This window comes from Spermophilus citellus, assembly GCF_964194105.1.
Source record: "Spermophilus citellus genome assembly, chromosome: 4".
Classification (NCBI taxonomy): domain Eukaryota; kingdom Metazoa; phylum Chordata; class Mammalia; order Rodentia; family Sciuridae; genus Spermophilus; species Spermophilus citellus.
The window spans coordinates 39263544-39283248 of NC_138185.1; the positions used below are offsets into that span (position 1 = coordinate 39263544).

Below are 19705 nucleotides of genomic sequence, written 5' to 3' on the forward strand. Positions count from 1 at the left end.
GCTATCATGAGTTGTTATAACATCCACGTACAAGTTTCGATGTGGGTATGTAAGAACTTTGAGTGGGATTCTTCTTGTTGTAGGGTAGACAGCTTCAGCAAATAAAAATATAAAAAGCCCAGTTTTATTTGGACTTCAAATAAACAAAGACTTTTTTTTTTAGTATAAGTATGTTCCAAATATGGCATCCTAACAAATAAAACCACAGTATATATTGTTTCAAAATCAGCAAGCAGGTGTTCAAGTCAATTAGTTCACTGCATGCTGTCATTCAGGATCTTAGGCAGGCAGATGTTATGCCAGCTTCAAGATGTGAATTCCAAGGTCTCCCTGAGTTCCAATATTTAGAAGGCAGAAAAAGAAAGAGCCTAAAAGGTAATCTTCAGAAAGGGCTTTTGTTTCATTTGGTTTGCTTTGTTTTCTATTCTTTAATAGGTCAGACCTGAAAGTGGTACATCGTGTTTTCAATCACTTTCCATTGGATGAAACTTAGTCCTATGTCCCCATGTAACTGCTGGGAAGTATAATCTATGTAGAGATTGGAAAGAAGATAACATGAACTTTGATGAGCTTCCTGCATTCTCTGGCATATGGAATTATCATGTTATTGCCATTAAAAGAGGGGCATTTCATTTTTCAATTTAAAAATAAGTAGTATCCAAGCTGGCAAATGCTTATAGTTTTCTAATATCTACATCTTTTTTTTTTTTTTTTTTTTTTTTTTTTACAGAGGCCAGTTTTCTGACTGGTATTCTCTCAACCGTTAAGAGTGGGACAAATAATGAGGTAAAGCAAGGATTAGGGTCCCTTGGAAGACAAGAGGCTTTCTCTGACTTTCCAAAGCATCCAAAGATTTACAATTCAATAACAAGTATTTGTTGAGCATCTATTTTAGGCCCTGTTCTAGGGGCTGAGGATATCATGAAGTTGATATTCTAGTGGGAAAAATTATAGTTGACTGATAAAATGACATTTAAAAAAAACACTTAAGGAGATGGAAGTGATAAGAGTTAGTTTTATTTAATGCAGGATGGTTAGGGACCAGATCCTCCCATAACATTTGAGTAGTCTCCTGTGAAAAGGGAGGGAATTAGTCATGCAAGAGATGATTAATTTACGTCATTTATTCATAGATGTGCAAGGAAGACGGCACAGTGTCAGCAGAGTGAGTTAGGAGGGGAAAATGATGAGCAATGAGGCAGAGAGACAGCTCTGAGGCCAGGCTCAGAATTGTGAATGATGTTCTATGTGAATGGGAGATTTCTGGAGGATTCTTTGGCTGCCGAGTGGAAACACTATATGTTGGAAATAAAGTAGGAAAGAGAGGAGGGCAACTGAAATAAACCAGGTGAAAGTTGTTGACAGTGACATTAAGAAGATGACTGGAGGGTAAGTAGTGATAGTGGTTATTTTCTGCATATATTTCAGAAGTATTGCTCACAGAATTTTCTGATAAAGGACTTGTATATTTCAGTTTTCAAACAGCAAACCCAAAAGTAGTGTGTTAAAGTATGGTTTTAAACTCTCAAGACCCATTTAATCAATTGAAGCTGTATTTCATTAGTCTCTTACCTCATCATTTAGTCTACTGCCTCTTCACTCCCTTGTATCTTCAAGATTCATGCTGAATGAGTGTCTCTCAAGCATCCCATCTGAACATATTTTTCTCCACTTAGAAGCCCTCAGTCCTCAGTAACTACAGGATAAATTCAAACTCCTTTGCACAAAAGCTAAGATTCCTCAGTCTGCCCTAAAAATGTCATGGTGACCTTATTTCTTACTACTCCTACACCTACATGAACATCCTCAACAGCCAAACTCTTCTACTCACTGTTCCTTGAATAGTACATGTTCCTTGCCTTTGCTTATATAGTTTTCATAGCTCTTCTTACCTACTATGCTAAATATTACTCCCGTGCCAAGGCCCAACTCAAGTTCCTTCTCTCCAAGTCCCTCCTATATCCTTGCAACCCACACCAATTTCCTTCCTTCTGAACTTGTGCTGTCTTTCCTTCTTGTTTAGCAGACCCTCACTGCTCTATAATCTCTAAAGCAACATTATTTTACATCATTTATTCATGCTTTATCTACTCAATTCATTTTGGACACTTTGCACTTTTTATTCTGTCATTTAAAATAGAGTGTGCCACATGTGGTGCACACGGGTAATCCCAACAACTCGGGAGACTGCGGCAGGAGGATCACAAATTCAAGGTCAGTCTGAACAACTTAGCAAGATTGTGCCTCAAAATAAAAAAATAAAGATCTGGGGATGTAGCTCAGTGGTGGAGCACCCTGTGCTCATTGCCTGTAACAAAAACAACTCCTCTGACAAAAAAACACCCCTCCCGAGAGCAAAACACCAATACAGTGCCTTGGGAAGAGGGGAACCTAATGAACATGTGAATTTCTTTATTTGGGGAAAAATTCCTTGTTTCCTTAAAGGTCAGGAATGTTAGGAACATTCTCTCACTAAAAGATCAGTGAGCTTTGAGGAAAAAAAGGTTAGAATTCATCTTTCTGTACATTTAATCTTAATTTATTTGTGGCTAACTCATAGTTTTTGTTTTTGTGCCTAAAGTTATTCCCAAAGTAGGAACCACTCCTATAAACTTTGCCTGAAGTCAACAACATTAAAAACTGTATTAGCATGCAGAAAATCTTCTAGTTTAAAAATCAGTCGTTCTAATGCTAGACATTGGACTTAGAGGTTTCTACATTGTTTTGTCTGGATTATAATTAACTACCTATATGCTGAAAACAACATGCAATTTTGCCTTTTAAAGATAAAAAATCTGAGTTCTTGCTAATACATGAATAGATATCCACAAAAATCCATTCTAAGTGCTCAAAATAAATGTATTATACATTTTTTTAAGAGAGAGAGAGAAAATTTTTTTAATATTTATTTTTCAGTTTTCGGTGGACACAACATCCATTTTTATGTGGTGCTCAGTGCCCTGCGCATGCCAGGCGAGCGCGTTACCGCTTGAGCCACATCCCCAGCCCCATGAATTATAGATTTTTAAAATTTGCACTTATATTATCTTCATAGTATTGGCTGTTCACGTACTAGCTGTGTCTAACTATGGGCAAGTTAACCCCCTTGACTCAGTTTACCCTTCTATAAAATGGGGGTTTAAAATCTCATCATTGGGCTGCTGTAAGGACCAAGTAAGTTAATCTATGTGAAGAACCTTGTAAGTAGTAAGCATTTGGTTAATATTAGCTATTATTATCATTATATGGACTGTATATATTTTCTGTGTAAATAAATGTATCTGTGTTTCTCTTCCAGATTCTAAACAACTAGAACATATGTCCTCTGACTGTTCACTCTGTTCCTGTTCCTCAGTGAATGAAATCTGGTAAATCAGTAAACATTATTTGTATTTTTGAAATACATTTTTTTAAATCTTTTAAGAAGAATATCTAAAAACCTTTTTACTAGTAGAAAATACTTACATGCCATACATTTTTTGATTGATTTTATTCAAAGACACTGAACAGCAATTTTAACCTCTCTTAAGCTCCTTTTGCTGCCTGAGCTGCATTTGATGCTAAATTTCAGTTAACGCCCAAATCACATACTTTTTCTTTAATAGAATTTCACAATAACGTGAGTGATGATAAAGGGATTTTAATAGTCTCCTCAAATAGTTTTTGAGAAGTAGCAAATGGAAAATAATCAAGTAATGAAGCAAACTTGTGGCTGACAACTATATGAAAATACTGATTCATTTATCAACCCATTCATGTTTGGCACCCACTAGTAGTTGAAGAGATAGTAGCGGGCATAAATATTTTCAGATCTTAAAGAGTTTCCATTTGTCTGTGAGAAGACAGTAACCAGTACACAAATATATAATCAAGTTCGTATCAGGTATCAATACTTTAAGGGAATAAAACAAAGATATTATATGTAAAGAGTAAAATGCAGGGAGAAGAGGGGATGTTAGCTAATTTAGATTTGGTGCCTAATGAAAGTTTTAGTGAAAAGATGACTATGCAGCCAAAAATTTAAAGACACGAAAGCAATACCATGTAAATATGGAGAAAGTGCATACTCAAATGTAACAGTGGTTCACTTTATGCTTTGAATATATAGTCCTTGCTGCTCTGCCATTACAATTTATTTTTAAAACAAACATGTTTCCTTCTCTTCTTGTCTCCCTCCTACACAATAATATCTCCCCCTTTCTAATCTCAGGGGAAACAGGATTACCTTTCTTCCCCATTTTAGGCAGATTTATCTGTCCTTGAGCACACACCCACCACAGGAAAGACTTTGGGGATGGCACCAGAAAATCTCAGAAATGACTATTTCCCAAATTAACAAGTAAATTACAACTCAGAGAACATGTGAAATATAGCCTTTGAACCACCTCTTTAAAAGCTCCTGTTCCAGCTGATGGGCAGAATCATAGCCTCTGGGTCCGGAGTCCTCTGTATTTCTCCTTTGCTAGCAAAGCAATAAAACTACTTTTTCCTTTTTCTCAAAACCACGTCCTCGTTATTGGATTGGCATCAGGGACAAGGACTGAGCTTTGGGGAATACTAATATAGAAACAAACTTGTTTTCCCAGGAATATAATTAAGGAATGTAAGTGACTGAAGGAGTGTGAACTGAGATAATTATAAAAGAAAGACACAGAGAAGGGTAGGGGGTTATGTCAAACAGAAACATGGTAAGGAGTTGGTGTTTTATTCAAAGCACATGAGGAAGCCACTGAAAAGTTTTAAGTGACACTCTCATTTACATTTTAGAAAGAAAGACCATTCTGGCTGACATGTGAGGAACAGATTGCACAGCATTAAGAGTGGGAACAGGAAGAACAGTTTGGAGACTATTGCTGTCAACTACTAGGTGAGGGATGATGTGACTCAAATGAGTGCAGAAACAATGGAGATAAACTTAGGGTATTATTTAGAAATAGCCAAATAGATATTGCAGGTGGATTGGATATACAGGTAAGAAATGACAAAGTCAAAAATAACTTCATGGTTTTTTTGACTGGATGAGCCAGTTACAGAGATGGACAAGAATGGAGGCAGGAGAGAATTTTAGAGGGAATCAAAGTTTCCTCCTACCTACCCACATACCTATATTCTCTCCAAATTATACAAGTATACTGTATATAGAAAACAGGAGGCATGTGTCTAAGAATGGAGTAAAAATGAATTGTGTTTGTTATGAATTGGGAACTGAGTTTCATTCTTTGCAAAGCATAAATAGGTGAGAAGTTAAAGAAGAAATGGAAGGTAAAGGTTCTTTGCCTGCCAGGGACTTACTTTTTTTTTTTTTTTTTTGTAGTACTGGGGATTGAACCCAGGGGCAGTCAACCACTGAGCCACATACCCAGCTCTATTTTGTATTTTATTTAGAAACAGAGTCTCACTGAGTTGCTTAGCACCTCGCCATTGCTGAGGCTGGCTTTGAACTCACAATCTTCCTGTCGAAGCCTCCCCAGCCTCTGGGATTACAGGTGTGTGCCACCATGCCTGGCAACTTTTTCTAGGGTTCAATGATCAAAGATATTTCTTGATTTCCTTAATTGTCTGAGTCCTTTTATTTTTTCCTGGCTCACTTCTGCCCAGATAGTTACAGTTCCTTGGCACTGTGAAACACACTAAATTTTGCTAAATAAAAATACTCTCTGAAAAATGAGCAAATTAAAAATAGATTATTGAAGTCACCAAAGAAGTAGCAAACAAAGGCCAAAGCAGCATCTAACTGGATGACAAAATTCCACAAGGCAGTGATGTGGCAGAAAGAACACAGTCAGCTGCCATTTGTTTGCTAATTGATTTCTTTTGTGTTTGCACGTCTACCTTCTAATGTCTCAAAACAACAACATTAGAGATATCTAAGGATAATTTTGAAATGTGAAAAGTAGTAGAGTAGCAAGGAAAAAGGGAAAAAAATAATGCAAGTGATACTAATAATATAGTGCCAATGTAAAATTTCTAATTCCTAAGTACATTACATTACAAGGGTAGCTTTCTATAAATTCAGATATCATTAAGAATTGGTACATACTAGAGTCTGTACTTCTATTCTGCATTTAAATTCAAGAAGCAGAAAATTATAATTAAATATATAACCATTTTAAATATTCATGGTATAGTGGATAAGTGGATTATAAAAACTCCAGTAATATATTTTTAATTAATTTTATTAATTAATTAATTTTATTAATATTAATTAATTTCAGCACCTCTTTTTCTTAACTTTTACTAGAGGTACTGATAGTTTCTATCACTCCATGATACAAGTATTGCTATGTAATGCACAAGTATTAATAAGTATAGCTAATTATTCCATTCACCAATATTTATCAAACCTTTATTAAATTCTAGAGACTAATCAAGAGATATCTACATCTCTGAGACAAATAACAACAACAAAAGTAAAAGGCATGGATTCTTGCAGCTTAGCTTCCAGTGGGAGTCAAATAACTAACAATGATATAGATATAGTGAGGTACACATGAGGATCCAAAAAGAATAAGAAATTTGAAAGCAAAGAAGTGTTTTATTTAAGACAGATGACCTAGGGGGAAAAATTAAGGGAGAAACATTTGAGTAGATATCTGATGAAGTGTGTGTTGAGGGGAATAAACTATATGATTATCTACCTGATCATCCCTGGCAGAGGGAACAATAGGTACAAAGGTCCTGAAATAGGGATATATTGGGGTATTCCCCCAAAAGACAGCACGAAGGCCAAGGTGATTGAAATGCAGCAAGCAATGGGAAGAATGGTCAAAGTTCAGAAAAAGAGCAAATACCAGGCCATGTGAGTCCTGTGGGGCACTGTGGAATTTGGATTTTAAGTATATTGGAATGTACACTGTGAGCTTAATAGACTGTAATAGGGCAGGAGATCAGGGAATTGGCTACCATAGAGTCCAGATGGGAATGATAGTGGCTGGCAATGGAATAGTTAAAAATGGTTAGATCAAGATATATTTTAAAGACTAAGCTAACTAGCTTGTTGGACTTGAGTTAAAGAAGTGGAAGGTGACTTTAAGATTTTTTTCTCCAAGCATGCGACAGGTGAAGGAACTATTTATTAGAATGGGAGACACAAGGGGAGAAACAGAGTAAGGGTGAGGAAAACCAAGAGCTCAATGGTCAACATGTCAAGTTTTAGATGATTTTTAGGCATTTTAATAGAGAGTATTAGGCAGTTTGTGTCTGGGTTTGTAACAGTGCACATAGTTAAAGATGCTGATATGTTGAAAGAGTTGCTAGTGAGTGGATATAGTATTGTTCTTCAGACTGTTTCTATTTTTTTCAATGAGAAAAATAAAAATAAAACCCAGCAAAGTCATCAGCTGAAAGTGAGGGACAGATTTGTTGAAAATCTGAGAAGAAAAGAGAAGTTTGCTGAGAAACACTGAAGGCCTAACTTGAGGCTTGTAATCATGAAATTAAAATGAGTCTGGTTGTATAATTGTGTGTATTTCCAGTCATGTTCAGCTACTCAGCTGCAAGAATTGAGTAGACAGAGAATTGCATTTGTGATGGTTGAGGTTTTACCATTAAATTAGATGCAACACAGAGAAGCAACTAAATTGGCAGTCTATATAAATAAGTGATTTAACAGTACCCAAAACCTATCTGCAATTCCCAAATCCAAACAATATCTGAACACTGAAAACTTTTTTGTCAATTTAGTGCTTAAAGTTAGTTGGTGTGAAAACTTGATACTAACTTCACGTGAGGTTAGTTGCATTCTTTATTGCACTTAATGTGAATATTCATATATTTTGCTGAATAAATATAGATGGCTTAAAAAACAACACATTTCTATGTCCTTTCTGGAATATTCTATAATATATGAGGTATATGTGTATTTTTCTCTATATATATCTCTTTCTCTCTCATGTGCATGCACACACACACATTTATAGTTTTTATATTTTTATTTTACATTGTATACATACTTTTTTAACATTTTTACACATTTAAACTTTAATATATATTTATTTTTACATCTCTAAACTTTAAAAAGACCCTGAACTTTGCCTCAGACTCTCTCCAAAAAACTGAAGAGGAAGGAATACTTCCAAACTCATTCTGAGGTTAGCATTACCCTGATACAAAGTGAGACAAGAACATTATAAGGAAAGAAAATTGCAATATCTCTGATACTGATGCAAAAAATTCTCAACAAAACTAGATTGAGTTCAGGATGACATACCCTGACCAAGAGAATTAATCTTGGAATGCAAGAATAGTTTAACATCCTTGAAAATTAACATATTATATCATGACAATGAATGGGGAAAAGTTCATATGATATGTCAAACAGTGTAGACAAATCATTCAACAAAATTAAACACACTTTCATGATAAAAACACTTAACAAATAAAAATCAGAAAGAAATTACCTCAGCTGGGCATGGTGGCACACACCTGTAATCCTAGCAGCTCCGGAGGCTGACTCAGGAGGATTGCAAGTCTCAGCAAAAGTGAGGCACTAAGCAATTCAGTGAGACCCTGTCTCTAAATAAAATACAAAATAGGACTGGGGATGTGGCTCAGTGGTCAAGTGCTCCTGAGTTCAATTCCCAGTAACCCCCAAAAAAGAAATCACCTCAGATATGAAAAACCCACAGCTAAAGTCAGGATTGAAGCAAAGATGCTCAATTTCACCACTTCTATTTAACATAGTACTGAAAGTCCTATCCAGAGCAATTTAGCAAGAAAAAGAAACAAAAGTCATACAAATTGAAATGGAGGAAGTAAAATTATCTGATTGCAGATGACAGAATGTATATGTAGAACTCCTTTAATTTCTTTCAGCAATATCTTGTAATATTCTTTGTACAATTCTCTTACCTTCTGGTCTACAGTATTTCTAAGTACTTTATTCTTTGTGATGCTATTGTAAGTGGAATTGTTCTCCTGATATTCTTTTTGGATTGCTCATTATTAGCATATAAAAATGTGACTATATGGTTGCTGACTTTGTATTCTGAAACTTTGCTGAATCATGACTAGCAATTTTTGTGAAGTCTTTAAGAATACAAAAATCAATGGAAGGACATCCTATGTTCATGGATTAGAAGTTTTAATATTATTCATTTATCAGTACTACCCCAAAGTGATCTACAGATTTAATGCAATTCTTAATACTGACACAAGGACAGACACATAAATCAATCAAAAAGAAGAGAGCTTAGAAATAAACCTCCTCGTATATGGTCAAGTGATATTCAACAAGGGAGCCAATCATTCAATGGGAAAGGGCTGTGTTTTCAATAACATATTTAAATTTTAAATGTGCTGGGAAAATTGGATACCTAGCTGCCAAAGAATGAAATTGAAACTTACCATTAAAAATTTAACTCAAAATGTTTCGAAGACCTAAATGTATAACTTAACAGTATAACATTCTTAGAAGAAAACATAAGGGAAATATTTATGACATTGGATTTGGTAACGATCTTGGCACAAAAGCATGATCAGTAAATGCAAGGAGAGACAAATTGGATAACATCAAAATTTAAAACTCCCATGTGTTAAAGAAAACTATTGACAGAATGAAAAGATAAATCATAAAATGGAAGAAAAATACTTGCAAATCATATAAGGAGTTAATATTCAGAATACATAAAAAACTATTACAATTCAACAATAAAAGACAAATAACCTGATTTTAAAATGAGAAAAGAACCTGAACAGACAGTTCTACAAATGGACAATAAGCAACATGAAAATAAGATCAGCATCACTGATCATTAGAGAAATATGAACAAAATCACAATAAGATACCATCACTTACTACACATTAGGATAACTACTATAAAAAACTAAACAAAGGGGGAAATGTTGGGGAAAGATGGGCCAAATTATATTGCTATTGTGTGAATGGATGAATATGTAACAAAGAAACCCCATCATTATGTACAACTATAATGCAACCTAAAAAATGTGGAAAGATAAAACCAACAACAAACAAAATAAGGCTGCTGCAGTTGCACACAACTGCAATCCAGCAACTTGGGAAGCTGAGGCAGGAGGATCACAAGTTCAAGGCCAGCCTGCATAACTTAACAAAATCCTGTCTAAAAATAAAGATGTAGCTTGGTAGAGTGCCTCTGGGTTAAATCCCCAATACTACAAAAGAAAACAAAGCAAAAATCAGATAAAAAAAATAAAAAACCCAAAAAAGAAGAAGTGTTGAAGAAATTGGATCTCTTGGTCACTGCTGGTAGAAATGTAAAATGATGTAACCACCGTGGAAAACAAATGGCAGTTGCACAAAAAAATTAAAAATGAATTAACATAAATTAGCAAGTCCATTTTGGGATATATTCTCAAAAAATTGAAAGCAGGGCCTTGAGGTGATATTTTTATACCCATGTTCATAGCAGCATTCACAATATCTAAAAGGTACAAGCAACTCAATATCACTTGATGGGAGAATGAATAAACAAAATGTGGTACATACATGTTTCAGCCTTAAAAGCAAGAAGATTCTGACACATGGATGAATATGAGGAAATTATGCTAAATGAAATAAGTCAATCACTAAAAGAAAAATACTGTATATTTGCACTTTTATAAAGTACCTAGAATAGTCAAATTCGTAGAGACAGAAAGTAGAATGTTGGTTGCCAGGAGCTAAGGAGAGAGGAAATGGAGTTATTTAAATGGTATACAGTTTCAGTGTGACAAGATAAAAAGAGTCCTGGAGATTAGCTGCTAAAGAATGTGATTGTAATTAACACTACCAGAACTATACACTTAAAAAATGATTACGATGTAAATTTTGTTATAACTAAAAATGTTTGTATAAATATGTCAAAATATACTCTACTGTCATGTGTAACTAAAAAGAACAAATTTTAAAAATGTTTCAAGGAAAACAAAAACAAAAAAAACACCTGAATTCTGATTTACATTTGTTCCTACAGGTTTGGGAAAATGGACTGTGGTCCTATAGAGATGAAGGGAAAATGAGGAAATGAGGACATCAGGCAGGCAAAGAGCAGTTCAAAGAGTAAATGGATTTGAGTCTCTGATGAAAATGAAGTATTGTTGGAGCAACCAGGGAAGATACTAGTGGTCATTAGAAACCTGGACACTTGAAATTTTAATTTGGAAATAACAGAGTCTAGACTGTGACCACAGAAGAGGAAAGAAGATGAGATTATTGGAGGTAAGAAGACCTAAGTAATGGAAGTGAGAAGCTAGTATTTATGAATACTGACATCTCTAAGAATAAAACAGACTAGAAAAGGAGAAAAAGATCACAAGCTACTTTTCTATCTGCATCCCTTATTACTTTTTTTTTAAGAGAGAGAAAGAGAGAGAGAGAGAGAGCTTTTTTTAAATATTTATTCTTTAGTTTTTCAGTGGACACAACACCTTTACTTTTATGTGGTGCTGAGGATCGAACCCAGTGCCCCGCACATGCCAGGCGAGCACATTACCGCTTAAGCCACATCCCCAGCCCCCCTTATTACTTTTTAATGATGATGTAGCAGTAAGGAGGGATGATACCCTCCAACCTATCCTGGACCCATGTAAGTGGGTTGTGGGAGAAAGTGCTTAAAAGGGCTGCAGAAGTTCTCAGGAGATAATTGGGTTTCAGTTAAAATGAAGGTAAAGGTAACATTTGGGGAAGAATGACCCCAAGAGAGGTGGTAAAAAAGAAAATAAATATCCAGGGGATGAAGTCCTGAATACATGGTAGCATATTTAATCAAATATATAAACCTTTATTATATCTACTTCACAAAATGCGTAACACTAAAAGAAATGACGAAATACTGTCTTATACATCAGAAACTCACACAAATCAAGTTTAAGGAATGTCAAACAGAGGTTTAATAAATCTTAAAACAACATTTGTACTATCTTAAAAATTCCAAGGGCTGGGGATGTGGCTCAAGCGGTAGCGCGCTTGCCTGGCATGTGTGCGGCCGGGTTTGATCCTCAGCACCACATACAAACAAAGATGTTGTGTCTGCGGAAAACTGAAAAATAAATATTAAAAAAAATTCTCTCTCACTCTCTCTTTAAAAAAAAATTCCAAATTCTAGTAACTGTAATGGCACTTAATAGGCATTGGGTTACATGAATGAATATACTGAAAGTTTGCAATACTTAAATCTATTAAATTTTAATGAGCTTGACTATTCTAATTTGCTAAATGTAAATAAAAATTTGCTAAATGTAAAATAACCCATTATCCTTCATAAAAATGTTAGGAGGAATGAATAACACATGTGAAGGTGTTTTACAAAGTTTGAAGTGTTGCTTAACTATAAGGACATAATTCTGAATATAAATTCTAAATATAATATAAATCATGATACCAGAAGTTGCTTTTGAAAAAAAACTGTAATTATTGGACCAAGATGTTAATCTAAGAACAAGAATGGGTCTGTTTGGGTTAAGTAGAGAATTTAATTGAGCAACACTCAATGAAAATCACTTGATGCTGAGAACAAGCCTACTTTTTCTGGTTTTCATTTTTTGTTGTTGATCTTTGTGGTGGTCATTGTCAAAATGGCCCATCAGCCATGATTTGAATTGCTCCATTACACAGCCTCAGTTATTCCCTCACAGCACATTAAATACCCAAAGGAGTTATTACCTCTCTGATCCTGCTCATTCTTTAATACTGAAGGAAATACATGCGCCTCCTGAAAACATTAGATCTTTAACACAAGACAAAATACCTTCAAACATTTTTTAAAGTGTGTGTATATTTTAAAAAGTGCATTGGGGGATGGTGCAGATGATGTGAGTGTGTGGAAGGGGGAGAATTGTAGAGTTTTATGGGGGAAAGAATTTTTTTTTTTTTGGTCACAAGCTAGGCCAGCACTTTCTCACTGAGATACACCCCCCGGCCCTGAAACTTACTAGAGTTTTAAAGCTAGAAAGAGATGGGCTGGAGTAGTGGCTCAATGGTAGAGCACTTGTTTAGCATGTGTGAGGCACTGGGTTCAATTCTCAGTGCCACATATAAATACATGAATAAAATAAAGGTCCATCAGCATGTAAAAAAATATTTTAAAAAAAATAAAGCTAGAAGAGGAAAAACTAGGGAAACAGCAGCTCTATGTAGGTGGGGTTTAAATTTTTATTTAAATCATAATGTAAATGATAAGTATTATGAAAGACAACCAGAATTTTCCAGGTCTACAATAGAGATAGAGATAGGGAAAGAAAATTTTCAGTCAGATAGTATCCTTTTCATTGCCAAGGAGTCATGAACCACTAGGGCAAGTTCAGTGAACTGAGGGTACTTTATTTTGGATGTGGTATAGATTGGATATAAAGGAACTTTGCATTTGAGCCAACTGTAGTCTTTTCACTTCTGCAATTTATGTTCTATGGGGTTAATGCCAAGAAAGTTTTAAAAGGCAGATACTCCAAGGGACTGGGTGAGAGATATAGCCTACAAGCAGGCTATCCTGGCACCTTACTCCCTTATGTTTGATACAAAGTGGTAACAATTCCTAAGAGGGATTTCAAGTGTTATTGGGCAGAAAATGCATATCATAGATAATAAAAGCCAACCAGAGTAAACAAGATGGCCATGATGAAACTAATTTCCCTTCAACCTCCACTTGCCCAAAGGCAAACAGATTTAGGCAAGGCTCATTCTGCTTTTGCTGATAGTAACACTATAGTAATACTAGTATTAATTATGGGATGGGATAATATAGTAAAGAGTGAAGAGCAAAACATGGAGGGGTTTCAAAAATGTTGCAAAGAGATAGTTTTAATTTACATAAACATTTTTCACGTCCATTTTATTCCTTCAACTTGGAGTTAAGTTTTATTCATTAATTCAATAAACACTTATTTTGTATCTGTATGTGCCAGGCACTGTTCTAGCTGCTGCGTACAACAGCAGTGGAGAACAGACAAAAATCCCAGCTGTCATTGTGTTTATATTCTCGTGGAGGGACAGTGGTAACAAACGTTTAAAAAATTGTGTACTATATGGTAATTATTCCAAGGGGAAAAAATAAAGCAGGGAAGGAAAACAGAAGGAAGTGTGGTGATAGGGTTTGCAATTTTAGATGAAGTGATTGTGAATTTAGCATACAGGGAAAGACCCTCTGAAAAGATGACATTTGAACAAAGCCCTAAAGGGGAGGGGAATATCCAGGTGCAAAGGCATTGCAATCAGAAAGAAAGTTGACAGATGTCTGGGGTTTCTGAGGAGTAGCACAGAGCTCAGTGTGTCTAAAATAGTGTAAAGGGTACAATGGAAATAGATTATATCAGAAAAAAAAATCAAAACAAACAAACACTGGAACCAGACCTCTGAGTCCAATAAGCAAGAAACTGTAATGACTTTGGTTTTTCACTGTGTGTGAGATGAGAAGGGTTTCAAGTAAAGGAGTAACTTGAAATGACTTTAAAAAAAAAAAAAATAACACTGGTTGAAAGATTGAAAATAGACTGAAAATTGGATTCCCCTTAGAACCCCCATCTCCACAGAAAATCTTAACTAAGCTTCTCCAAAAATCTTCACCATAATTGATTTTAGGACTATCAGCAAAACCGTCTCTACAAAAGAGTTCATTGTGTTAAACTTCCTATTTTCCTGTTGTTCTATTTTAATTGGCCACTGGCCTGGAAGAGATCAGCACCTGGAGCGCTGATCTCTTTATTTACTAGTTTTTCACAAACATTTATCCAGTTTAGTAGTTTGTGGAAGTGTTTGCAAATGCAAAATGTGATTAAAAAAAAAAGAAAAGATCTTTTAACAAGGCCTCTGGCCTTGAGCTAGAGCTTCACAGAGATGTCTACATTTCTAAGATAAGAGAGCTTACCAATTGGGCTCCATGGTAACAGCTTGCAGTGGGAGGAAAGAAAGGGGAGGAGAAGCTCTCCCCTTCTCAGGCTATCCTTGAAGGGTTAACTTGCCCAAAACAGTAAAAGAAAAAGGTGCTTTTATGTTAACTTCTGCAGACTGGGGGCTTCTGAGCCCCTCCCCTTAATGCTGGGTATGGTGGATATAAAGTTCTTAAACTATCAGAACTCAGAGTTCAAGGGGATTGATTGATTACAGTGAAAGCTTTGCCCTCTGAACCTGGCTATAGCCAAATAAATCTGCTTCCTGTTCTTATTTGGTGTCTTGCCTCATCTGTCCCCTGCAACACCCCTACTTGCAAGATGTCAGAAGACATCATGAGGTTTATAAAGTTTCATAAGCATCTGTAACTCTGCCCTTCTTGCCTTAATATTTAGGAATTCAGACAAGTTATGACTTAACAAAAAGCTCAGGGCTGAGAATAGTATTATACCTCTTGCAAACGACTGAGAAAATGTTTACCGAATAAATGATATTGTTTTAAAATTTTAAAAATTACAGAAGCAATAATTAATATTGATTGTTTAAGAAATTCTTAGCATGCTGAATAAATACTAACTATACTTATAGCATAAATTTTCTGTTGAAAAATATGATTTAACAAAATATTTACCTGTGTGGTGACATTTGTTTCTTTTTGTCTTTTATTAAGTTTTTCTGCTTCAATATCTGTAATACATAAAAAATTTCTATAAAATTTGAAAATGTTTTCATCTTAAGTACACTTTCTTATCTAAACATTTTCTATAAAACTTTTAAAATTCTCATAGTAATTGAAAATGATTTACAATTTAGAGTTACTAAAGATCTGTTAAAGTAATTCCTTCAGTGATGATTTTTATTTTATTTATTTGTTTGTTTATTTATTATGTATTTATTTGGCAATACCAGGGATTGAACCCAGGGCCTTGCACATGCTAGGCAAGTGTTCTACCACTGAGCTACATCCCCAACTTGGTGATAATTTTTAAAGATATAACTTGACAGCATAGAAAATCTGAACACTTTAACAAAACATTCTGAAATTGAGTTAACATGCTAGAGTTCTACAAATAAATAATAATAGTTCTACAAATAATTACAATAGTGAAAAGCTTTCTGACCTGGAATGTAATTAAAATATATCTATGCAAATAAATATTATGTATTAATAGAGAATATTAAAAGACAGAAGAGAGACTATGATTCTTTATATTCATGCATACATCAGAGAGATACTAAAAATTATTAAAATTGAATAACAAAGTAATCTGCAAAAGGTAGACTAATATAATTACATCAGACTTTGAAATTTGAGGAAATAATTTTTAAAGAATCAGTTTTTCATGAATCCTTTTATGAAGAAAATATGTATTACACAGAATGCATTTTATTTTTTTTAAAGAGAGTGAGAGAGGAGAGAGAGAGATTTTTTAATATTTATTTTTTTTAGTTCTCGGTGGACACAACATCTTTGTTGGTATGTGGTGCTGAGGATCAAACCTGGGTCGCAAGCATTCAAGCTACGCTTGAGCCACATCCCCAGCCCCCACAGAATGCATTTTAATTGGTATATTTAATTTATGCATAGTGCTGCTTTGCATTGATCTTCTTAACTTTCATGTTTAGAAAAACAACTCTTTGAAAACCTGATGTGACAAAGTGATACAACATGATGTGTCAGCTTTATTACAGTATCAGGACTGATAATTTTCAATTACTACAAACTAATTTGATGCCTTATAAAAATGATCCTACATGTTTTGTGAAGTAAAATATGCCTGGTATAATGTATTCATTTTTTACCAATTGAAGAATTTGACTCAGAATAAATACGGGGGAGTCAAAATTATATATTTCAAAAATCTCATGAAATTTTATTCTAAGAGTAGGTCATGAATTTTCTACTGTTATCTCTAATATTGTACTTATTAATTTGATATATTTTATTCTTTCTCGCACTGATAAACTTTATTTTTAAATTTCTGCCCCAGTATAAACCATTAACTTTTTTTTAAAGTTTTACTTATTTAGTTTTTTTTTTTTTTTTAATGTGGTGCTGGGGATCCAACCCAGTGCCTCATACACGCTAGGCAAGTGCTGTATCACTGAGCCACAATCCCAGCTCTCCAAAGTTTTACTTATTTATTTATTGATTTATGCATAATAATTTATAGATAATAATTTATACAATATTTATGAGGTAAGATGTTATGTTTTGGTTTTGGCAACATCTTCTCAATGTTATGTCCTGTTTGTTTTGTGAGACAAATCTTATAGAAACTGGTACCAGGTTGTTTGATATGTAGTCTTCTGTCAAATTAGACAAATTATCATCACATTCTAAATTAAAATTAAATAACTACATGGTGACAAATGTATTAATAAAACATTTCAAATCCTTCCAAAGATTATACATAGACAATACAGTTATGTACATTATAATTTCTCCTTAAGTTCAAGATGTGACATAAATTATACTAGAGTAAAAATATTACAGATGAAACTTTCTCTATACCAAGTTTGTCAAATGATCATTTGGGGGTCATGAATACTTATTATTGAACACAAGATTGCATGATAGTCCACCTGTAGCCTTTAAGTCAAACATGCCTATGCTCTAGCCCTGGTTTTGTATCTATTTTATTAATTTGCTATGAGAATCAAATGAAATAATCCATGTATTTAGCATAGTACTTAATATATATTCAGTGTTCAATAAATCTTAGCTATATTGTAATACTTCTTTAAGGGATTTAAGATGATTTCAATATAATATGTATAAATCAATAGTTTAAAAGGACTATTGCAAATAAAACAGTATTAGCAACTTTATATGTTATGAGCTTATTAATGTTTTGCCGATATGACTTCTCCCTCAATTACAGATTTTGCTTCAAAACAAATTACTTAACCTAATTATTATTGTGTTTTAGAAATCATACACTGTGACAGATATTATAGTCACAGTAAATGTCTAGTAATTTTTTTAAACTCCATTATCACAACTAGAAAAAAATAAATTGGAAAAAGCAGTGTGATTTGGTAATTTCTTTATCATCTTCCTCAGAGTACATAGAATAAAATTAGAGCTGGTATGCAAAGAACGTACAGACACAGAATAAAAAGTACAAGGTGTCATGTGTATTTAAATGAGAGGAGAAAATTATGGATATTAAATAGAGTAAAATTTATATTCTACACTGGACCAGAATATCAAACTGTCAGTGGTTAAAGAGTAACATGAAAATTATAGGGCTAAAAGCAGTTATCAAAAGTAGAATGAGTGTAAAATGAAGAATTAATGAAATGGGAGGAGGTATGAAAGTAAAACAGAAGGAATTAACTATTCAGTAGCTTAAAATATAAAAGAAAGTAAGTGCAATTGGACATGATTCCCAGCAGAAGATGCACAATCCAACACACTTGCAAAATTCATCAAAAATGTGATTCTTTTCTACATTCATACTTTTAGGTTTCACTTAAGAAAATAAAGTTTTGATTGGCTACTAGGGAAACATTCTATTGCCAATGATATAGCCTGAATATTTTCTAATAGGTTATTTTACATCATGTGCAAAACATTCCTGATTGCTAGAGATCCGTACCACTGTTTCATCACTTCCCCCCACAAGAATGCTGACCTTGCCAAAAATCCAGCACTCCCTGTGAAAACTACAATCTACCAGTTGCAGAAAGAAAATACTATACTTTTAAATTTCTATCTTTGGGATATATTTTGCCATACATATACTGTAATAGATCAGTACTATTGTAATAGATCAGTACTACATCATTATCATCATAAATAAATATATTTTATAAATGTAATACAAATCACATATATATATATATATATAATGGAGTATATATAAAGATAGATGTGTGTATATATATATATATATATATATATATATATATAATACATTTAAAATATTTATTTATTTTATTATTTACTATATATTTAATATATTTATTACATATATACATATATATGTGTATATATATATATATATAAATGGAGTGTACTGATAACCACTGGTTACCAGTAATGAGTTCTGCTTCCCCACATGTTGAAGTATAACATTAGAGAAGCATGCCAAGGCAAGCATATAAGCCAGGGTTTATTTAAAAAGGGGTAACATAGACTTCTCCTGAGAGGGAAAAGGGAGCCACAGCTGGTCTCCTGGTATCCCAAGAAGTGAGGGTGTTCTGCCTTTTTATATGACCTAAGATTCCTTTGTTCTCCTGCTCTCTTCCCCCTTATATCCTTCCTGACTGGGCTCAGGAGATGCTCAGGTGGGATGGCCAAAAGGTGAAAAGCAGATGGACAGGAGAGGCCAAGGAGTGATTAGTGCTGGAAGGGGGCCCAGGGTGCATTAATTAACAACTTTTACAATTCCCTGTAGAGAGGGACAATTCCTGGGACAGGTTACCTTTAGCAACAAGTTGGAGCAGGGGCAGGTTATCTTGATAAGGGTGGAGGAAAGGCTCTGAAAGAATTAACAAATTTCAATTCCTCCATTCTCTGGATTAGACCCCTTGCCTATCTACCTAATTCTAGCTTCAGGACCATCCAAAACATTTGATGTAGAGTTAGCCTTGGAAAGAAATTAAAGTTTCATTCACTTATAGTTTGAAGCTCTAATTGTTAGAAACATCAGGGTGCCTCAAGAAATCAGGCATGTACTCAAAATTTACTCAGCAAAGCAAACTTTACTTTTGCAGAAGGGTGTGCTACTGAACAAAATCTGGCAAGCACACACACTTGGGTGGGCAGTCTGCCTGTTTTTATCTTTAGCACAGCATTGCCCCTTGCTCTGATAGGAGGAGCTCAGGGTTATAATCTGTGCAATTGGTTAATTTTTT

At 34.3% G+C, this 19705-nt stretch overlaps 1 protein-coding gene across 1 annotated transcript in view; it reads right to left on the reverse strand.

The window, feature by feature from the left end:
- The window catches only part of SEL1L2 (SEL1L2 adaptor subunit of SYVN1 ubiquitin ligase), a gene marked incomplete at both ends in the record, with an annotated part of 108793 nt that overhangs the window by 64758 nt on the left and 24330 nt on the right, over window positions 1-19705 (reverse strand). Inside the window, one exon of the mRNA XM_081292781.1 lies at window positions 15471-15526. Within this exon, the coding sequence (XP_081148907.1) occupies window positions 15471-15526 (56 nt within the window). The remainder of the gene's footprint in view (window positions 1-15470; window positions 15527-19705) is intronic.